Here is a 21,286-nt window from a genome sequence, read left to right as displayed (position 1 = left end):
ACCTCAAAATACAAGACCCTAAAATATGACTGTTGTGATTTCCACAACCATTAGGTTTGACAGAGAACAAATGTTTGCCACCTCTTCAGAGAAAGCTATTCCAAGAGCTTAAATGATTTGCTTCAGATCAAAGGAGAGCTAAAGGACATTCAAACTTGGAATGATTTTTTTTTTTTTTTTTTTTTGCACAAGACAGCATGATCCCCTAAGAACACAGAATCAGAGGAGTACCACCAAGCCCTATGGAGGAAGTGAAGACAACCTAGGGTAGAAGAAGGGGTCTGGGTTCTGCATTTAACTAACTATATAATCTTCAGAAAATCACTTCCTCTCTTGGGAAAGTTCTTCTTGGGTTTTTTTTTTTTTTTTAAACATGTTTTCTTATATGTAAAAAGACAAGGGCTTCTACTAGAGGCCAATGATGTTCATTTCATATTGACTTAGAAAACTACAAATTAACATTATCTATGCTATGTTGTATTTTTATTAAACATTTCCCAATTATCTTTTAATCTCTTTTAGGCAACACTCCAGAGGCTGAGTTTGGCACTTCTGGACTAGAAGATCTCAAAGATCCCTTTTCTACTCTAATAAAAACAAGGTGGGGGTGGGAGGGAATAGGGGAGAAGGGAGAGGAAAAAAGAGAGAGCAAGCAAGGGAAAAAATGAAATTAGAATGAATTAATTTTGTCTCTGAATGAACAAAACAGGTTTGATAGATGCTGCTCAGGGAGAATATCTGGGGTTTGCAGATTAGCCAAGTATTTATAGAAGGAAAGAGGAAGGGAGATCAAGTTGAGGGTGGGGTTTAGTGAGGAAAGTGGACTTTGACTGGGAAATGACTTATCTGCCTAAAAAGTTAGAAGGCTGCCTGACAATTTCTACTCTGTTGCTGTAGTCAGTACAGAAACAAAACAAAACAAAAAAAAGCTTAAATTTCCATTCTAGATCCCTAGATCTTTCCTTCATATACAAAACAAATCTATCTCAAAGAATGAGGTGCCTCTCTCTGGCCTTTCCCAGGTACCTCAGGGGCAATGGCTAGCCACAGAGGCAGGAATGGGATGGGAGAATAGAGAGAGGGAAGAAAAGTAAAAGAAGGAGAGTTAGTTATTTGTCTTTGCACTATGAAGGGCATTTGGAAGTTGTGAATTCGATTGGTTCTAAAAAGGAGACAAGAAGCTGGGAATCTAAAAAAGACAAATAGCATCAGAAAGTAGAGACAAAGGCAAAGAGGACAAGTCCAGGGATAGCACAGTGCAGGGGAAAGAACTCCAGATGTACTACAGTGGAGTGGATCTAGAGGAAAAGAGCAGGATGCTGAGGATGGAAGCTTAAGACATAAAAGGACTGAATGAAAGGATGGGAGAGCTTTAGCCTGAGAATAAAAGAGTTGGTGGAAATGTTATGCCACAGTTTTCTTTAACTGTCCTGACTCAGTTTCCCTGTCTCAGTTTCCTTAACTGTTCTGTCTCTGACCCAGTAAAACTAAAGATTATTCGCTCTCGGGTTATAAATTAGCAAGATAAAAGAGTAGCTTTCCTGACTCTTTTAGGGATTTACAATATTCCTTTAGAATATTCCAAGATTAACCCATGATATCTTTACTTCTTTGTCTCTGGAATTTTTAGGTTTTATGGCTTCCCCTCCCTGATAAAAAAACTTTCCCTCCCTTTCTCTTCTTTGTCTCCAAAAAGGTATTTAAGAAGTTGGGGTTTTTCCATTCATTGCTGAAGAATGGCGTCTGGCAGCTGTATGCTGGACGCTGGATTCTTTGGGTCCTCCAGCCCTGGGACCAATATGGATTCCTTGGTCCCAGTATACTTATCTCTGTCTGACTGGATAATCTGAGACGAGAGTCCTGTCCAGTCAATCTTACTCTCCCACAGTCAATCTTACTCTCCCATTAATAAAATATTAAAAACTCTCTAATCTCTCTCCTGCCTCAGTTTCTCCGGCATTACAGAAATAGAATGAGTTTAAATCCAGTTTCACTTTCTAGCTTTGTAAACCTGGGCAAGTCCCTTAACCTCTGCCAGTCTCCGTTTTCTCATCTGTAAATTAGGGGTAATCAATGGCATTTACCTTCCAGGATTGTTGTGAAGATAAAATAAAATATTTGTAAAGTACTTAGCACAATGCCTAGTATATAGTAGGTGCTCTATAAATTATTTATTATTATTACTATTATTATCTGGAGGATTGTCATATGAATGGGAGATTAAAACTAGTACCCGTACACAAAGTTATAAGTAAGCATATTTCATCTCCATATAAAGAAACACAACAATTAAAGGGGCTATAAGGGATAAACCATAAGGAACCCCAAATGAAGAAAGTCCTTCTACCAATGCAACTGGGCACCTTCTCTGAAACTTCTGGTGTTAGAGAAATGTCCAGAGCACTGAATGGTTAAATTTCTTATCCAGGACCACAGAGTCTTTATGTAGCAGCAGTGGTACTTCATCTAATATTCCCAATCACTAAATATATTCAAGGGAAGACCAGGTAAGTATTTGTCAGGAACATTGCAGAGGGGTTCTTGCTCAAGTTCAGATAACTTTGGATGACTCCTTCCTATTCTGAGCAGAATCATTCTGGGATGTAGGAACCCAGCTCAAATCCAGCTAGCACTGGATTTTCAAACTTTAAATTTTCAAGGTATTATTTATATCCTGAAATTTGCAAAAACTAAAAACAAAGGCTTGATTTATTCTTCTGTTGATTGTCTAGACTTTAAAAAGTGATGCAAGATATGTTAATACCTATTAAGTTTAAAAGTATGTCTTATGTGCATTAAGTGTTAAACATTTTCCAGCACCGCCCTGCCTGAATGCTAGCTCCAGCTACTAATTCATCACATGGTTTTGCACAAGTGTCTCTCTGGGCCTTCTCCTTCATCTTTAAAATGAAAATAGGCTGAATGATCTCCGAAATCCTTCAAGGGATATGACTCGGATCACTTCCACTTCCAATATTTATTAGCAAAACACAATAAAGTATTTTTTAAAAGACAGGTTGATTTCCCCAGAGCTTTTGATTTAAATATATATATATATTTAAGTATATATATTATATATATATATATATATATATATATATTATATATATATATATATATATATATAAAACATAGGAATATGTTTAAAAAAAAAAAAAGCAGGAAGAGTAATCAAAAGTAAAAAAACAGAAACTACCCTATGTGTCAGCAATATGATTCAATATAATTTTAGATCATTTAAAATACCTAGACAATATAAAATACCTGAGTATATACTGCTGAAACAGATACAGGAACTATATGAACGTAATCATAAAATATTTTTTATACAAATAAATTCAGATCTAAATAATTGAAGTAATATTTATTATTCATGAGCAGGTAAAGTCAATATAATTTTTTTAAAATAACAGTCTTACCTACCTAACCTATTTATTCACTATCATCTCAATTAAAGCACTAAAAGTTATTTTTGCTGAGTTAGAAAAAATAACAACAAAGTTCATTCAGAAAAACAAAGTCAGGAACTTCAAAGAAACCATGGAAAAAAGAAACAGATATAAAGAAGTAGATTCAGCAGTATCAGACCCTACATTATGTTACAAAAAGAAAACATTGTTGAAGTATAAAAAGGATAATTTATATTCTTAATTAAAATGTTTTTATAGAAATGAAACTTATGTAGCCAAAAATAGAAAGGATACAGAAAATTGAGGAAAAAACTTTCATACATAATCTCTCAGATAGGATATGCCTGTGTTAGAATATTGCTTTGGTATCAGAAATGATGAGTTGGTTGATTTAGAAAAACATGGAAAGAACTTATGAACGAAGATGCTATCCACTCCAGAAAAACAGATAGGAAGAAATAAGCAAACATATATGTTTAAATGCATATATAGATGTGTGTTTATAGATATATATTGTATGTACAGCATACAATTAAGCATGTATTTATATGTGTGGGGGGGGGAGAGGGTATACACACACACACATACATACATATAGATAAAATTACAGCCAAATAATAGATTTTCTTGAAGTGGAAATTTAGTATATTATAATGAATCTTCTCATGTTTTACCATATACCTGGCAATGGTTTTTTTTACCCCCTCTTCTCATTTTGTACTTAAGTTTAAAATAAAAAAAATTTACATGAAACAAAGGAGCCATTTGAATTTACTGAGGAGGAAAGTGACATAGTCAGACTTTCCCTTTAAGAAAATCATTTCAGAAGCTGTGTGGATATTTAGATGGAAAAGAGGAGAGACTTGAAACAAGTAGGAGGCTTTTGCAAAAGTCCAGGCAAGAGGAGATGAAAGTCTGAATTAGGGTGGTAGCTGTTTAAGTGGAGAAAAGAAGACAGATGCATGATATATTGTGGGCATAGAAATGATAAGATTTGGCAATTGAGTGATTACATGGTGTAAAGGTCAGTGAGGAGTTTGGGGTAACACCAAAGAGATGACAGTGCCCACAACAGAAATAGGGAAGCTCCTGAAAGGAAAAGGCTTGGGGGAAAAAGATAATACATTCAATTTTGACATGTTGGATTTGAGACATCTAGAGGACATCCTGTTTGAAATGTCTAGTAGCAGTTGGTGAAGAAGGACTAGACCACAAGAGAGAAGAAAGATAGCAGGACTTCTTAAGTTTTTTCCACTCATGACCCCTTTTCATCCAAGAAATGTTTATATGACCTGGGGTATATTGGGATATGAAATAGGAATGAAAACCAAACATTTACTGATAATAAATCATAATTTCCCAACTTTCACATTCAGTTATGAAACCTCATTTAGGGGAGCAACCCACAGTTTAAGAAACTGGGAAATATAGTTGATCATTAAATCTGATGAGCTTCCAAAGAAAGAAAAGTATGGAAAGAAAAGAGAGCCCAGGATAAGCCTTGATACATAGTAGCCATGGTTAGGGGGCTTCCTATAGATGATGATGAAAGGAGACAGGAAAGAAGACAACTGAGGGAGGACAGAACTCAGAAAATCCAAAATCAACCTACAGAGAAGAAAGAGCACTCAGGAGGTGGTCAATGTCAAGGATCATAGGGAGGTGGACAAAGATTGAGAAAGGGCCATCAGATGTGGCAAAGAGAGAAGTTGGGCAACTGTAGAGAGAGCAGTTTCATCAAAGTGATAGGTCAAAAGCCAGATTGCAAGAGTTGAAAAGTGAATGAGAAAAGAGGAAGTCTAGTCAATTAATGTAGTTTTCCCAAGGAATTTGACTAAAAAAAAGAGAGAGAGAGAGATCTAGACAGATAGGTGAGGGGGTAGTAAGACCTAGGAAGGGTCTTTAAGAAGGGTGAGAATTAGGGTTGTTTATAAACCCTAGAGGATTTAACTGAATTCTGGCGCTGAGCCAACTCCTCCTCCAGGGAAAGGGAGTTGGCCCCCTAGTTAGAATTCTGGAGCCATGAACAAATCAATATTGTCACTGCCACTCTCCTAAGGCCCCATCAACCATTCTTGTAAATTTATAAATCAAAATATCTTTCTCTGATGGAGAAGGAGGTCAGGGCTTGGCACATAGTGAGTGCTTACTTAATGCCTTTTCATTCATTCTTTCAGGGAAGATACCAATAATGATTAGAGAGAAAGAATAATTGGGGTGGGGGGGAAACTGGGAAAGACCAGAGTAGTTGGGCTCAAAGGGAGAAGAAAAGGGGATGGTCTGGGCAAAGAGAAGGGCTACCTTTCTTTGAGAGTGAAGAAAAAGGGGGATATTACCAGGGAGAGGAAGTTCATATTGAATAGCTTCTATTTTCTTAATAAAGAATGAAGCAACATCTTCAGCTAGGAGTGAGGGGGAAATTGATGTGAGAAGCTTAAGGTGGGTAAGAGGGGAAGAACCATAATAATTTTGCCCTCCTGACAGCATGGAGGATTTCAGGATGAGTAGCTGCCATATTTGTAAGAGAAACAGGTAATGTTAAGAGGCTCTGGTACACTAAAGGGACTATCGCTAAGCTCCACCTTGAGTGAGAGCTGGCCCTTGTCCTATTCTGCTCATTTACTGACAATCTTTCTATTGAATTTTGACATTGTGCCAGTCTCAACATATTTGCTAAGCACCCAGAAGCCAACCCCAAATTTTAGATGCCAGGAAAGAAAATTTTAGCTTTCAAGGAAAGCAAACAAAACAAAACAAAAAAACTGTAGTACTAGTAGAGCCTGAAGCAATAAGGTGCAAAATTGATTAGCGCACTGGAATCAGAAGAACTTGAGAAGGACACTTACTATACTGTGTGATCCAGGGCAAGTCACTTAACCTCAGTCTGCCTCAGTTTCCTCAATTATAAAGTGAGGTGATAATAGCACTCATCTCACAGAGGAGTTGTAAGGAGGATCAAATGAGATAATATTTGTAAAGGGATTATCAGCACAGAGTACTTGGCACATAGTAGACATTTATATATAAATACTTATTCCCCTCCCTTTCCTTGAAAGGCAACCTCAAGTCCATGGAGGCCACCCTGGGATCTCCAAAGATCCTTCTGGAAAGGGGCACATCTGCCCAAGTCATTTCCTGAACCAAATGATGGCTGGAAAAACCCTCGTGGTCAGCACCTGGCCTTCCCCCAATCCTCCCTCTCTTCTCCTCCCCTCTGGAACAGAGCCTCAACCTGAGCTAAATGAAGAGATGTGATGTCAATGGATCCAAGAGGGAAGTCCCCACTCCAACAGGCGCTGCTGGGGAAAGAGATAGCTTCTATTCAAATTATAATCAACAAGCCTTTTATTAAATCCTTACTATGTGCTAGGTGCTGCACTCAGTGCGGGAATATGGCATAATAGGTTTAGAGTTAGAAGAAACCCCAAAGGCCCTTTAGTCCTCCTTTATTTTACCAACGAGGAAACCAAGTCAATTAACGAGAAGTTAATTCCCTTCTCCCACCAATAAGCATCAGCAGGAAGAATTAAGGCTGGTAGTACCTGGTATAATTCACTAAAAATCACAGAAATAGCAATAAAAGAGCCACGTACCCTGATGATCCCTCTGGTGCCTTGGATTTATGGAATTGGGCAATGGGCACATCACCAGATGCTCTGGCTATTGCTGTCCATTGCTCATTTATCCCTCCACATCCCTCCTCACCCAGTTCCACAGGCCCATCCTACAGATCCCAGGAATAAGGAATCTATTCTTCCCATTATCATGTAACATTTTAGCTACATTATGGTTGAGGAGGTGCTGTGCCAAATCAAGATACCATGAGCTAAAAAAAGATCTTTATGTTTTAGTTTCCTCAAGTCGACTACAAAATCCAGACCATTTTTTTTTCCCCAAATTTTGTCTGATATGTATATGAGTTCAGGCACACCACTCTGTGCCTCAGTTTCTCCATCTGAAAATGAAGGCACTGAACCAAATAGTCCCTGAGCTCTAGATTTCAGCTCTGTATACTGTTTGGGAACTGCATACAGCACGTGAATATGTAAAAGCAATGAAGAATTAAACAACTTGAGCATGTATGGTGATGAGAAACAAAAACAAGGATATTGTAGAGTTAGTACATAGTTTCTTCATGAATATTGGGATCAGAGCAATGAGTGACCATTTTTCCTGTCTAGGTGAGATAGGAAAACCAAGTCTCCAAAAAAATAAGTATTCTGAATTATCTAACACTTTATAAATAAAGTATCTTATTTGATCTTAGAAATCTGGGAAGGACTTTTGTAGTCATCCATCCAACCTGTCATAGCTGAGACAACTGAAACAGGAACAGAAAGATTACGTTATTTATGCAGGATAACTCAGCTAATAAATATTTGAGGCAGGATCCCTGATTAGATTGTCCTGATTCCAAAGTCAGCTGCCTTTCAAACTGAGATATCGAGACCTGAAGTGGTTTTTCCAAAAAACTTCCAAAGTAAGAGAATCATAATTTGAATCTCAATCTCCTAACCAATAATAATAGCTAAGATTTATATAATGTCAGGCACTGTGCTAAGCTCTTTATAAATATCATTTGATCCTCCCAACAACCCTTGGAGATAGGTAGTATTATGATTCCCATTTTATAGATAAAGAAACTGAGGCAGACAGAAGCTAAGTAACTTGCTTAGGAATCACACAGGTACTAAGTAAGGCTGGATTTGAATTATTCCTGTCCCAGACAATCCTCTATTCACTTTGATATCTAGCTGTCCCTAATTGGTCCTGACTCCAGGACCAGTGCTCTTTCCACAAAACCACAAAGCTTCTCTTCATAATATCTACCAGGAAGATAATACGTGTACTATTGTCCCCATTTTACAGATGATAATATTGAGAGTCAGAGTGGTTAAGGGGCTAGCCCATGGTGACACAGCTAGAAAGTGGCAGAGTTAGAATTCAAACTCAAGCCTTAGGGCTCTTAATGCAGAGATCATTTTACTCCCAAGTCACCACTCAGGCACCAGAACATTTGTAGAACCCACAGCAGCTGCTTTAGAAATAAATTCAGGCAGATTAACACTTTTTAACATGTCTGAGATGCCTCACTAAAAGCCAGTAGCCAATGAAGAATGTTGAGTCTGACCCCAGAGAGTTGAGTTCTAACAAGAACACTGCCTTCAGTAACCCCCCTACCTCCCAAAAAGTTAACTTCCTCCCTATTTGCTCCCTCTTGCCTCTTGATGACTTACTGGCCAATAAATGGGAATAAGAAGGCTTTGATTAATTGTTGATGTGACTTTATCTCAGCCATACAAAATGACACAGACCATTCTTTGGAAGCCAGTGTACCCAAGGAAAGACCTAAAATGAATCTCATTTTCTCCAGTTCTCCCTTTTAAACTACAATGTGGCAGCCCAGTTTATTACAATGAAAATTAGAATTTGAATCAAGGATCTGGATTTGAACCCTACCTGTGTGACCCTAGAGCAAATAATTTTATTTCTCTGTACCTCAATTTTCATATAAAATGAGGGGGATAAACTAAATGATCCGCAGCTAAACTGCCACAAATCTGTCATCTCTAAGGACCTCCCCCCACCCCAGAAAGGAGGGAACTTTCCATGTCAACGATGGCTCTTTGCAAAAATCTGGCCCCTAATTGCCAATAATGACATGATATTCTTCTTACGCTCTCCTATTCTTTGCCTACATTATTTTTGAAATCCTCCCTATCCAATCAACGTTGTAACTAAATCGAACCAACCTGAAGAGTGAGCGCTGCCTGGTGGCCAGGAATCCATGACCAATCAATCACAGCAAAGCAACCCAGAGAGACCTGTTCCTGCTCCCACTGCTGCTGGCAAACTGAGCCTGAACAAGTCAGAGCAGAGCAGACCCTGGGAGAGAACACCGGGACACAAAGCCCAGAGCACGGTGGGTAAGCACAGACAGCCTATTGGACTGATTCAGTGGGAGGACTCGGCTCTGTAGATCTTTGAGAGAATGAGACAGCAGGAAGAGTTCCCTCTGGAAATTCTCCAGTAAAATTCGAAGGAAATCTTTGCAGGGCTCCTGAGCTCCCCTAGGTGCTGTGACCAGGGAGAATAGTTCACCAACTACTCACTCTGCAGACTTCTTTTTTTATTCCCAGGCTTACCCCACCCCACCCCACCCACCCCCTCGTCACTGGCTTCCAACAAAGCATGTCAGTAATGTCCCTGTCCAGCCAACCCCATAATAAAATGTACCTACCGAGCCCGAGGGGAGAAAAGTGCTCAAGTGCCTCGGAGGCCTAAACACCTCCTGGAAGCTTGCTAAAGCACAGAACAGATCAACAAACAGCTCAGTTTTCTCTGCTGCTTTAACACTGGAGTCCTCAGGCTTAACTACAGAGCCTCCGTCACAGATGGTGGGGGGAGGAGGATCCTAGAATAATTTGTCCAACACATTCAAAGAGTCTGAGCCTTGTAAAACTGATTTCTCTGTGCCCCACCCCCTCCTGCCCCCTGCCACCAGTAAATCCTGGACTGCGGTGATGGTTAGCGACTGGGAGACCTCCTTTACAGGCACTGGGGGTATTGTGGCTTCCCTTTCAAAGAGGGAACTCAAGACTGACAACTTTCCTCTTGCTCCACACTATAAGGGAGGAGAAGACTCCTCGTTGCCCAACCGCTGGAAAGCCAGAGAGAGCTGGGCAGAAAGTGGGCCATGGTGAGCCCTGATGCAGCCGCCCCCACTATACCAGTCTGTCCCCACTATACCAGTCTGTCTCCATTCCTGCCCTCAATCCAGCACCACAGGTCTTCCCCAACTTCTCTAACGAGCTCACCGGTTTTATGACTTCCACAGCGAGCCCCCTGCCCACCCCTGTTGCTCCCATGCTAGCTCTCTCTGGTCTTTGAGTCTCTCCCTTCTTCAAACCTTATATGCACAGTAATAAATGAGCTGATGTTTCCAACTCCTGCTCTTCCATCAGTTTGAGACAGAAGCACCAATTGTCTTCTCCAGAGCAGAAGCCAGACTATTCCTTCCAGTCTATCCAGCAACACAGGCTCTGGGTGCCAAAATCCAACCTGGTCACCTATATTTCTTCCCTTTATTTTCTTGGGCTGGAGCAGGAGAGCCAGAAGGCAGAGTGTATAGAGCATTGGACTTGGACTCAGGAAGGTCTGGGTTCAAATACACCTCAGATACTTCCTAGCTATATGAATGATCCTGACCAAATCATATAATCCCTCTACGCCTCGGTTTCCTCTTCTGTAAAGCAGGGGACTAAAATCAAAGGTATCTCTAAGATACCTTGCAGCCTTATATCTATGATCCCATGACCCATGATTTTTTTTGTTAAGGTTAATGATGAAATTCCCTCTCTCAATACAGATCAACTACCACTCTCCAATTTAGTCAAAGATACTTGCCCCTACTAATCCCAAATCTCTCTTCGGGATCACTTTCCTTTTCATTCTAGATTATCTCACTTTGGGATCTCTTTAGATTCCATGGGAAGGTGTAATGTTCGGGCCAGCTTTCTGGAGGATCTAGGGACCAGACTTGGTCTTTAGTGCAGGAGGCAGGAGAGCCACCAGGAGGATGGTCAAAGATAGATGTCCCTCCTCCAATCCTTCTTAGCCCTTATATTCCTTATTGTAATTACATCATTACAGCACATTGATTATGTGTGAACTAGAAAACCATTACATCACCATGCTAAGTACCAAGTATATGTATACCATCATTTCATCAGTTCCCACTGAGTTAATACCTTGTTTCAAGTATACTTCTTCAGAGTTCCACCCTCTACAGGAACGGAAGAAGAATTTATATAACTGTTGGAATACATGGGAGCCACCTGACAGTGACTGCTGGAGATCCAACCCAGAATAGATCTCCTCTTGTGAGTGGATGATACAAGGAGACTGAGAGGCAGATGCTGTTCTCTGACCTCTCTGACTAAGAGGCCATTGCATTGTCTCACCTCTCTCCTCTCCCTCTGCTTCCAATTTATCTCATTCCTGTGTCAGCAACACCTGTGTCAGCAAAGGCTGCCCTGCAACTCCTTCCAATGTTATGATCCACAGCTGTGGGGGCTCCTTAACATATAACACCTACTATGTGCCAATCATTGTGCTAAGCACTTTGAATCTCACCAATTATCATCTCCATGCAGATAATCTATAATAATAAGATTAATATATTAATAATTCTATAACAATCTATCTTGTATACATCCAAGACAATCATCTCTTCTGAGCTACTATTTTGATCATCTTAGAATTAAGGCATCTCAAACTCAAGCACAGACAAAACAAAATTTATTCTTTTCCCCAAAACCTTCACTCCTTAGAGTTTCTCATTTATTGTGGAGGATACCACCATCATTATGTTAGTCACCCAAGTCTGGGATGTCTATGTCAACCCCAACTTCTCAACTCACACCCACTCCAAATATTCAATCTGATTTTTGCCTTCACACTGTATCTTATACACAGGTTCGATCTATTCAAACAGCCCTCCAATCTTAGTATGGGTCCTCATCACTTGCTGGATGGGCTCCCTGCTTCAAATCTCCACTCCAATTTATCCTTCACTCAACTGTCCAAGTGATTTTCCTAAAGCAACACCCCAAGTCCCACCATGCTCCTGTGTCCTTCCCTCAGTAAACTCCAATGGTTCCCTAATATCTCCAGGATCAAATATAGTCTTTTATTTGACATTTAAAGCTCTTATTAATTTGGCCCCTGACTTTATACTCCTCCACACATTCTATTGATCCAAGATCCCTACCCTCTTTCAGGTTCCTCAAATATAATACCTGGCATTTTCACTGGTTGTCCCCAATGCCTGGAATGCTTTTCCCTTCTCGTCTCCACCTCCTGGCTTGCTTCAAGATTCAGCTTCAAGAAATCTTATCTTTTTCCACTACTACCAATTTCCCTCTGAGATTACCCCCATACACATTGTGCATTTCTTGTGAGCTCTAAAGAAAGGGACTGTTTTGGGCTTTTATTTGTATAGTACTGAACACAGTGCCTTGGAACACAGTAAGCACTTAATATTTATTGACTGACTGGTTAAATTATTTGCTAAGGGTCAAATGGTTAGTGTATGTCAAAGGTATGTACTCAGAGCTTCCTGACTATCCACTCCACCACACTGTCTCCCATTTTTCCTTAATATAACTCAGCTCACTGACTTAAATCATCTTCCTTGTGCTTATAATCTGGCTCTTTACCTGCCCTGGAAGCAGAGAACTGGCTAGAAAGAACAAAAGGGAAGAAGCATTCTAAAGAATCCTATTGTCATAAATGGCTGCTGGGTCTGTGCTATAAGAACCTACTGGCCGGCTGGTTCTGTGACACAGCTGGCATCTAAGGGAGCAGCCATTGGGGAAGGGGAGGAAATGCAGGAAAGGGAGGTGGCAGGTGTTTACTAAGGAAGCCCCAGCCCCAGCACTGCCTGCAGCCTGAGTCACCTCATCATGTCCAATCAAGAGGCTTCTTTTCAGGGCTCACATAATGATTTCTGAAAACATGCAGCAGGATTAAAGGGTGTATATGTGATCCTCATGCCTCTGCCCTGCTTCATCTACCAAGAGATTACTGTCATCGGGCTCTCCCAGCTGTTTCAGAAACAGTTTGATTTGAAGACAAGCAACTGGGAAGAGGGGGAGGGGGAGATGTTCTATTTATTCACCTAATAATTTAAATAATGCAACATCACAGAAAGAAAACTGGACTCATAGTATCATAGATCTAACGCTGAAGAAATCCCAGAGGCCATCTAGTTCAACCCTCTCATTTTACAGATGAGGAAACTGAGGCAAACAGGATTAAATAACTTGCCCAGACATAGCCAGTAAATGTGTGAGGCTGGATTTGAAGTCACATCTTCCTGACTCTGAACCAGGTGCTCTATCCACTGAGCATCCTGGCAACCCTTCCTGATATCTAGAAACCTAAAAAAATGGAGTCTTGGCTTTTCAAGTCATCAGGGAGGAAATATAGTCCTAGATTTGGACCAAAACAAAACTTCTGGTTTTATGTGACATCGGCCAAGTTACTTAAACAAATCTTTATTCTAATCAACATATGTTTATGATGAACAGGAAAAAAATCCACAGGTGAGATGACACCCATGGAAAGGTGGGAGCCTTCTAGCCTAGCTGTCATGCAGCAGCTTCATTTAAAAAATACACACAGAACAGTGACCAACTATCTGAACTTAAAAGGTGAATGCCCTTGACATTAAATGTCCTGAATTGAATGGATGCCCATCAACTGGAGAATGGCTGGGTAAATTGTGATATATGAATGTTATGGAATATTATTGTTCTGTAAGAAATGACCAGCAGGATGATTTCAGAAAGGCTTGGAGAGACTTACACGAACTGATGCTGAGTGAAATGAGCAGAACCAGGAGATCATTGTACACTTCAACAACGATATTGTATGAAGATGTATTCTGATGAAAGTGGATATCTTTGGCAATGAGAGGATCTAAACCAGTTCCAATGGATCAGTGATGGACAGAACCAGCTACACCCAGCAAAGGAACACTGGGAAATGAATGTGGACCACAACATAGCATTTACATTCTTTCTGTTATTGTCCACTTGCATTTTTGTTTTTCTTCCCAGATTATTTTTACCTTCTTTCTAAATCTGATTTTTCTTGTACAACAAGATAACTGTATAAATATATATACATATGTTGTATTTAACATATAGTTCAACATATTTAACATGTATTGATCTACCTGCCATCTAGGGGAGGGAGTGGGGGGAAGGAGGGGAAAAGTTGGAACAGAAGTTTTTGCAAGGGTCAATGTTGAAAAATTATCCATGCATATGTTTTGTCAATAAAAAGCTATAATTAAATATATATATATGTATATGTATATGTATATATATATATATATATATATATATATATATATATATATATATATATATATTGAATGTCCTGGATCCTTTTTCTGCTCCTAGAGAGCATGGAAGTTACAAAATGCAGAAAAAGTTATCCCAGAGCCCTGCTTTCCACATATATCTCTTCTTTTTAAGTCTCCACCAGACCTCCCGAGTTTCAGAAACTGTTGTTTATGATGGATGCCAAAATCCTTACAGCCCTGAAGGGTTTGCCAAGTACTTTCCATCTTTTATCTCCCTTGATCCTCACAACAATCCAATTCTGTAAGTCAAGTACTATTATCCCCATTTTACAGATAAGGAAATTGAGGTTAGAAGATAAGTATCTGGCCCAGATCCCAGAAATAATAAATGTGTGAAGAAGAATTTGAACTTTGTTTTTCATGATTCCAAGTCCAACACTCTACCTACCATCCTTGAGAACTGGCTGACTGTCCCCCATGCTCTCTTTCATCATCACCACCTCTTGGCTTCTCTGGCTTTTTTCAAGTCCCAATTGAAATCTCATTTTCTACAACTCTAAAAGCAAATTCAAACAGAAATGGACCCTTGTTGGCACCACAAATGAACATTATCTATATTGTATTACATTTTAATTTATTTTCTTAAGCATTTTTCAATTAATCTGGTTCTGTCACAATTGGGAGTTTTGCTGCAGGACACCTCTGTAGAGGCTACAGGAAGGCTTTTCTCATGTCCCCCTTAATTCAAGAGATTTTCTTCTGTTGATTATCTCCAGTTTCTCCAGATAGAGCTAATTTGTACATAGTTATTGCATATTGCCTCCTCCATTAGGCTGAGCTCCTTGGTTTTGCTTTTATTGATACCCCCAATGGTTAATACAGTACCTCAAACAAAGTAGGTGCTTAATAAGTTATTTGTTGACTGATAGGTAGACTGAGAAGGAACAGAGTCATTTCATCCATTTATTCACTCCTTCATTGAACAACGATTTACTGAATTCCTACTATTGTGCTAGGTGACAGGGACACAAAGACTCTCCCTTGAGGGAGCTTTTGTGTAGACAGAGAAGTAAAAACAAATATATATTAAGTAAATACCAAGCAATATGGGGAGAGGGACACTGCTAAGAGAGGATCAGGATCCATCTTCTATAAGAAGTGTCACTAGAGCCAAATCCCTGATTTCCCATTTTAATAATAAATATCTATTAAAGAATCAAAGCTTTAAGCTTGAAAAGATCTTGAGCTCATTTCACAGAAGAGGAAATAAGCTCAGAAAAATTAGGTGCTTTAGAGAGTCAGGTGGTACAGTACTCATAGAGTCTAGAGTCTGAAGTCAGCAAGATAGTTCAAATCAAAAGTTAGGCATTTTCTAACTACGTGATCCAGGGCAAGTCACTTAACTGGTCTGCCTCAGTTTCTTCCATTGTAAAATGGATACCATTATAGCATCTACCTTCCAAGGAAGACCTAAATTCAAATCCTTCCTCAGATACTTATTAGTTGTATGATCCTGGGTCAGATACTTATCTTCTCCTAGCCTCAGTTTCCTTATCTGGAAAATGGAAATAATAGCAGAACCTGACTTACCAAGTTGTCGTAAGGACTAAGTGAGATTAGAGATGGAAAAATAATATTTGTTAAGTCCCTAGCACATAGTAAATCTTTTTTTTTAATTTATTTTATTTAATAATAACTTTGTATTGACAGAATCCATGCCAGGGTAATTTTTTACAACATTATCCCTTGCATTCGCTTATGTTTCATTTTTTCCCCTCCCTCCCTCCACTCCCCCCCCCCAAGATGGCAAGCAGTCCTATATATGTTAAATGCACATAGTAAATCTTAATAATCCCTTGCTCAGGGTCTCATGGGTAAACAACTGGAAGGATTGGGATCACAACTCCAGAGGCTCCTTTATACTGTATCTGCCACCTTTCATGCATTGGACATGGACTAAACTGCACCTCACACTCTGTCACACTAGCAAGGCCATTCTAATGAGAGGTATGGAGAGGGAGAGGAAAGAAGGAAGTTACAGTAAGTAAGAGCTACTTACTGCTCCCATATGTTCCACACTCACTTGGCCAGGCGCTTGGATCCATCCCTTTCCATATGTACTCCCAAAACCAAAATCCTAGTTCAGCCCCTCAATATCCCTTGCCAGGACTACTGAAATACCCTTCCTCTTGGTCCCCTTAATTCCTAATTTCCCCCCTCTCCTCTTTTCTGAGAACAGACACTTCCTTCCTAGATATAAGGCCCTTGAGATTTTTTGCTGTTGCTGTTTCTGCCTTTGTTCAGTGCCTAGTATATCAGAAGTTGGTTATTAAATGTTGGTTAATTAAATGTTGGTTAAATGACTAAATGATAGTCACCCATTAAATTTTGCCCAATAGAAACGTGAACTGTATCATTAGCCAACATAGGTAACTTTCCTTGCCCTAAGGAGGAAAGAACACTGGGGCAAAAGGATGTATGGAAATTACCACATGGAGAGGTGGGCACTGAGGCAAACGGAATTGAATACAGGAAGGAAATTGGAATCAGGAAGTCTAAGCTTCCAAATCTGACTGAGCTTTTCTAGCTAAGTGACAATGGCAAAGCACATGCTCTCTGAGCCTCAATTCATCTGTATAACTGTAATGATAGTAATTTTCTCTCGCTACTAGGCAGAACACATAACCTATCTGAGTCTCCATTTATTCATCTGTGACTTGGAGGTGATGGGGGCAGTTAAGTAGTACTATGGATAGAGATCTGGGCTTGAAGTCAAGAAGGCTCATCCTCCTAAATTCAAATCCAGCCTCAGATACTAACTGTGTGACCCTGGCAAGTCATTTAATCCTGTTTGCCTCAGTTTCCTCATTGTAAAATGAGCTGGAAAAAGAAACGTCACTCCAGTATCTTTGCCAAGAAAACCCCAAATGGGGCCACAATGAGTGGGACATGACTGGAAAATAAAAAATGGGGGATTGTAACTGTAGTACCCACTTGCCTCTTGGGGTTGTTGTGAAGCTGAAACATGGTGATGTTTCATGTTTTTACAAACATTATTTTGTTTTATGTATACACACACACACACACACACACACACACATATAATGTTCTACAAACATTAGTGTTATCAACATGTCAATTGTTGATAGCATCCAAGGGATTAATCTCATCTAAAATAAGAAGCATGTTTAAGGATCTATCGTGAATTAGGCACTGGGGACACAAAGACAAAAGTGAGCCTCCCCCACACACCCCAGGTGCACCCCGACTCCAGCCCCCGAGGAGCTTTTCTACTACTGGGTGAAATACATACACATGCAAATACCTCCAGGAATGGAGAACTCAGTAAGTCACAAGGAAGCTCATTCTACTGTTGGACAGCTCTTACTTGTTAGGAACTTGGGGAGTGAGATCTTACAGACCAGGCAGTCATTCATTTTGCAGAAGAGAAGACAGAGAGAGAAAGAGATTGGACTGACAAGGCAGAGAAGCCAGATGTTGGGAGAAGCACAGCTGGCAGGAACTGAAGAGGTAACAGAAAGAAATTCAGTCAAAAGGAGAAAGGGGAGGGTGGTTAATCAGTTTCAAAAGATTAAGAATTACCTCTTAGAGTTCCTTTCCATAGAAGAAAACTATTAAATAAGTTTTAATAGGAATCTATCAAACTTGGATAGATTGAGAAAACAGTGGTTAAGTCACAGGAAGTGACTAGGGAACGGTCTTCCTTATCTGGGGGAACTGCTGCTTGGGAACGAGACAGAAAGGCCCTGCCTAACATCGCCCCGGTCCCCAAAGCTGGGTATCGGAATGACTCAGACACCCCACCAATTTTAGACCTACTCTGTCTCACCAACGCCATGCCCTTCCCCCCAGGGTCAAGCTGCTTCTTCACTATCCTTTCTAGCCTGAGTATACCAGCTATGCTTAGCCCAATGCACACCACAGGGTGACTCCTGACAAAGGCACTCAGCAGCACATTTTAATAACTTAATTACTTCCCAGCATTAACACTTGAAGGGCAAGGGAGGAATTTATCCTCCAGTGAACTCAACTGCCTCATCTCTATTTCACTTCCATCCACACATTTATTAAGTGTGTACTATGTGTCAGGCAGGCTGCCAGCTCACAGAACTTGGGTTCACATCCCACTTTGGTAAATCACTCCCTAAGTAACCTGGGCAAATCCCATCAAGCCTCTCGATGGGCCTCAGTCTTAGTAAAAACAAGTGTATGATGAGGAGGGGGTGGGGTAGTTAACTGGCCCTTAAGAGATCTAGAAACCCATCACATGGAGAGAAACTCAAAGCTAGTCATCTCTGCAGTTCAGAAACCCTTCCCAATGTCTCCATTTCTCTTCTTCGTTTCCCCAGACTTGCTTTTATGATAAGCAGAGGCCAGGCTTCCAGTCATACCAGGGCTTCTGCAGCTTGTAAAAAGCAAGACCAACAGCAGCAGCCCCCGGCCACCTTGCTTCGGTTCTCAGAATTCCCTCGGAACTCAACCAAGTCCAGGGCCGGAGTCAATGAGCAAGAGAAAGCAGTGAGCAAGTAAGACCGAGGAGATATTCGAGACTATGAACCTCTGACTGTTCTCTATGTCTAAGAGAGAGTGAAGGGTCCTACCCATACTTACACCCACATAAAGAGGTCATTTGGTCCATGCCCCGGCCTCTGAGTCCATGCCCACCATCCCAATCTGGCCTCTTCTGAAACAACTCCAAACTTGAGTTTACTCATACCAAGTCCCAGATCTCACAGGGTTTATTCAAGACATGGAAGGGTGCCTGGCAACCGCGCTTTCCCTGCACCTGGTTGAACTCCCTGGTGGCCTAAATGTTACTTAGCCCCAGACCCCGTAGGTGTGCGGCGGCCTGCGGAGCGAAGGGGCGGGACGCGTCGGACCGCAGGACCTCGGTTCAAACCTCCAAGGCTGCGGGAAGGGCCTGGGGAATGGAGGGGAGTAAAGGGGAAGGGAAAGAAGGGGGAAAGAGCAGAAGGGAAGGGAGAGCAAAGGAAGGGAAAAGGTAAAAGAGGAGGGGAGAGAAAGGGGAGGGGAGGAGAAGGAAGGGGAAAAGAAGCTCCACCTCACCCAGCTGACCCCGGACAACTCCAAACCCATTAACTCCCACTGCTACCCCATTCACTGCCAGCTGGGACTGTGGGATTAGCCATGAGAGCCAGGAGACTAGAGGGTCCTTCAACCCGCTCTCAATCCGGCAAAGCTGCCCCGCCTCAAGATCGGCCCCTCTTCCTCCCATCCAGCATCCCACACCTCCTTACACACACACACACACACACACACACACACACACACACACACACACACACACACACCACACACACACACACACACACACACACAACCTCACCCACCCCTATCACTTACCCGGCTCCCGCGACTGGGCCATGCCGTCTGATCAGAAGAAGGCGGGAGGCAGTGCGGGCCGAGGGAGGAGGAAAACCAGAAAGGGGAGGAGAGGAAGGAGGAGGAGAAGAAAAAGGAGGAGGAGGAGGAGGAGGAGGAGGAGGAGGGGAAGCGGAGCGGAGCCGCCCCGGCCGGAGGCCGCAGCCCGGACCCCGCCCCTCCCCAATCCAGAGCCCCCTTCCCGGCCCAGAACAGCTCTTGCCGACGCCCCCAGCCCCCAACCAGCGGGCGCCACTCTCCGCCGCCGGGCTTCGGGGCCGCACCTTGCCCAACGGCTCCCCAACCACCCTGCGCCGCGCACCCCCCCATCAAATATCCGAGAGAGAGTGAGCAGTAAGGAGAGGCGCTCCCCCGGCACCCAAAGCCTCGCTGGGCTGCGGGGTGCTCAGACTGGCAGCGAGCCAGTTCAGCGGCTAGGGTGCGGAGGAGTGGGGCCTGAGGCGGCCGTGCCAAGCTGCGCGGTGCCCCTGCCCTTGCCCCGATCCTGTCCAGAGAACCCGGCCGAGCCTCTGGCTCCCTGGCTCTGCCCGCCCTGCCCGCAGCGCCTTCCCCCTCTTCCCCCGGCCTCCGCCTCGAAGCTCGGCCGCTGAAGTGCACCCCTGCTTCTCCCTCCTCGGTCCGGCAGGCCCGGGGCACCCTACCTGCGCCTCGGAGGGTGCGGACTCTACGCGCTGCGCAAAGCCGTCTTGGCACCGTGTCCTTCCCTCCCCTGCAGCCGCTACCTGGGCTGGGAACCGGGCCCGGCCAACAGGAAATATGAGAGTGTGCCCGAGGGCGCCCAGGGCTCCTGCGGTCCCTCTGCTGGAAAGAGGCTCTCACTGCGTCCGGGAGCGGCTGCCCCGGGCCCCTGGACCCCTGGCTCCCGGCCCCCGGCCCCTGACCTCCGATTTCAGGCTCCAGAGACCTGAAGAACCTCACCGGAGCTGGAAAACCCAGTCCAGATCCCCTCCTCCTCTACTACACTCCCAGTTTTCACTTTCACCCACCTTCTCTTAGAGACTTGTGCCATGGGGTACCTCCTGGGAAGATCTCAGCCAGGGCAGAACACCTGCCAATGCCACAAAGCTGTTAAGGAGAGGACATAGGAAACTGGGCTTCGGAACAGTTGGATGGAATGGGAATCCAAACAAAGTTATTGATTCCACGGGCCCAGGGACCCCAACCCCACCCCTCTGGCAGGTAGTGTTCATATTTCTCCTCTACAGCCTTAAGGACAGGCTTCCCAAAAATCTGCTCTTGGTCTTATTCCCTAATCCCTCTCCATTCTCCCCGGGAGTACCCATCCATCCCTTGGCTTCATCTTCTATCACTTGATTCCCAAGTATCTCCTTACCCTTATCTATGTGATCCCACATCCCTAAACTGCCTGTTGGACATAAACTCCACATGAGTCATCTGTCCCTTCTTTACCTGAACTCAGTATGTTCAAAATGATCTCACAAATCCTCCCCAGCCTATTCTTCCCAAGATCCCTACTGCTGTTGATGGCACCACCATCTCAGGGTTGAAACCTCCAAGAATCTAAGTGCAATATTCATCATTTTAGCCATCACTCACTTCTAATCATTTACGGGCT

General features: G+C 42.4%; 1 protein-coding gene across 2 annotated transcripts in view; it reads right to left on the bottom strand.

Moving 5' to 3' along the window:
- The window catches only part of AMPD3 (adenosine monophosphate deaminase 3), an 82,053-nt gene extending 61,479 nt beyond the window's left edge, over positions 1-20,574 (bottom strand). Inside the window, exon 1 of one of the 2 annotated variants that reach the window (XM_051964790.1) lies at positions 20,352-20,574. Coding sequence is in view for 1 of the 2 variants with exons in the window: in XM_051964789.1 (XP_051820749.1) it covers positions 19,672-19,693 (22 nt within the window). In the remaining variant the exon portion in view is untranslated. Of the gene's footprint in view, positions 1-19,671; positions 19,762-20,351 lie in introns of those variants that run through there. The other variant, XM_051964789.1, reaches the window with a different exon arrangement.
- Between the last annotated feature and the right edge of the window lie 712 nt (positions 20,575-21,286).

Source organism: Antechinus flavipes, chromosome 6 (genome assembly GCF_016432865.1).
Source record: "Antechinus flavipes isolate AdamAnt ecotype Samford, QLD, Australia chromosome 6, AdamAnt_v2, whole genome shotgun sequence".
Taxonomy (NCBI): Eukaryota; Metazoa; Chordata; class Mammalia; order Dasyuromorphia; family Dasyuridae; genus Antechinus; species Antechinus flavipes.
The sequence above is the reverse complement of the archived record's forward strand: the minus strand, read 5'-3'. Positions and strand labels throughout refer to the sequence as shown.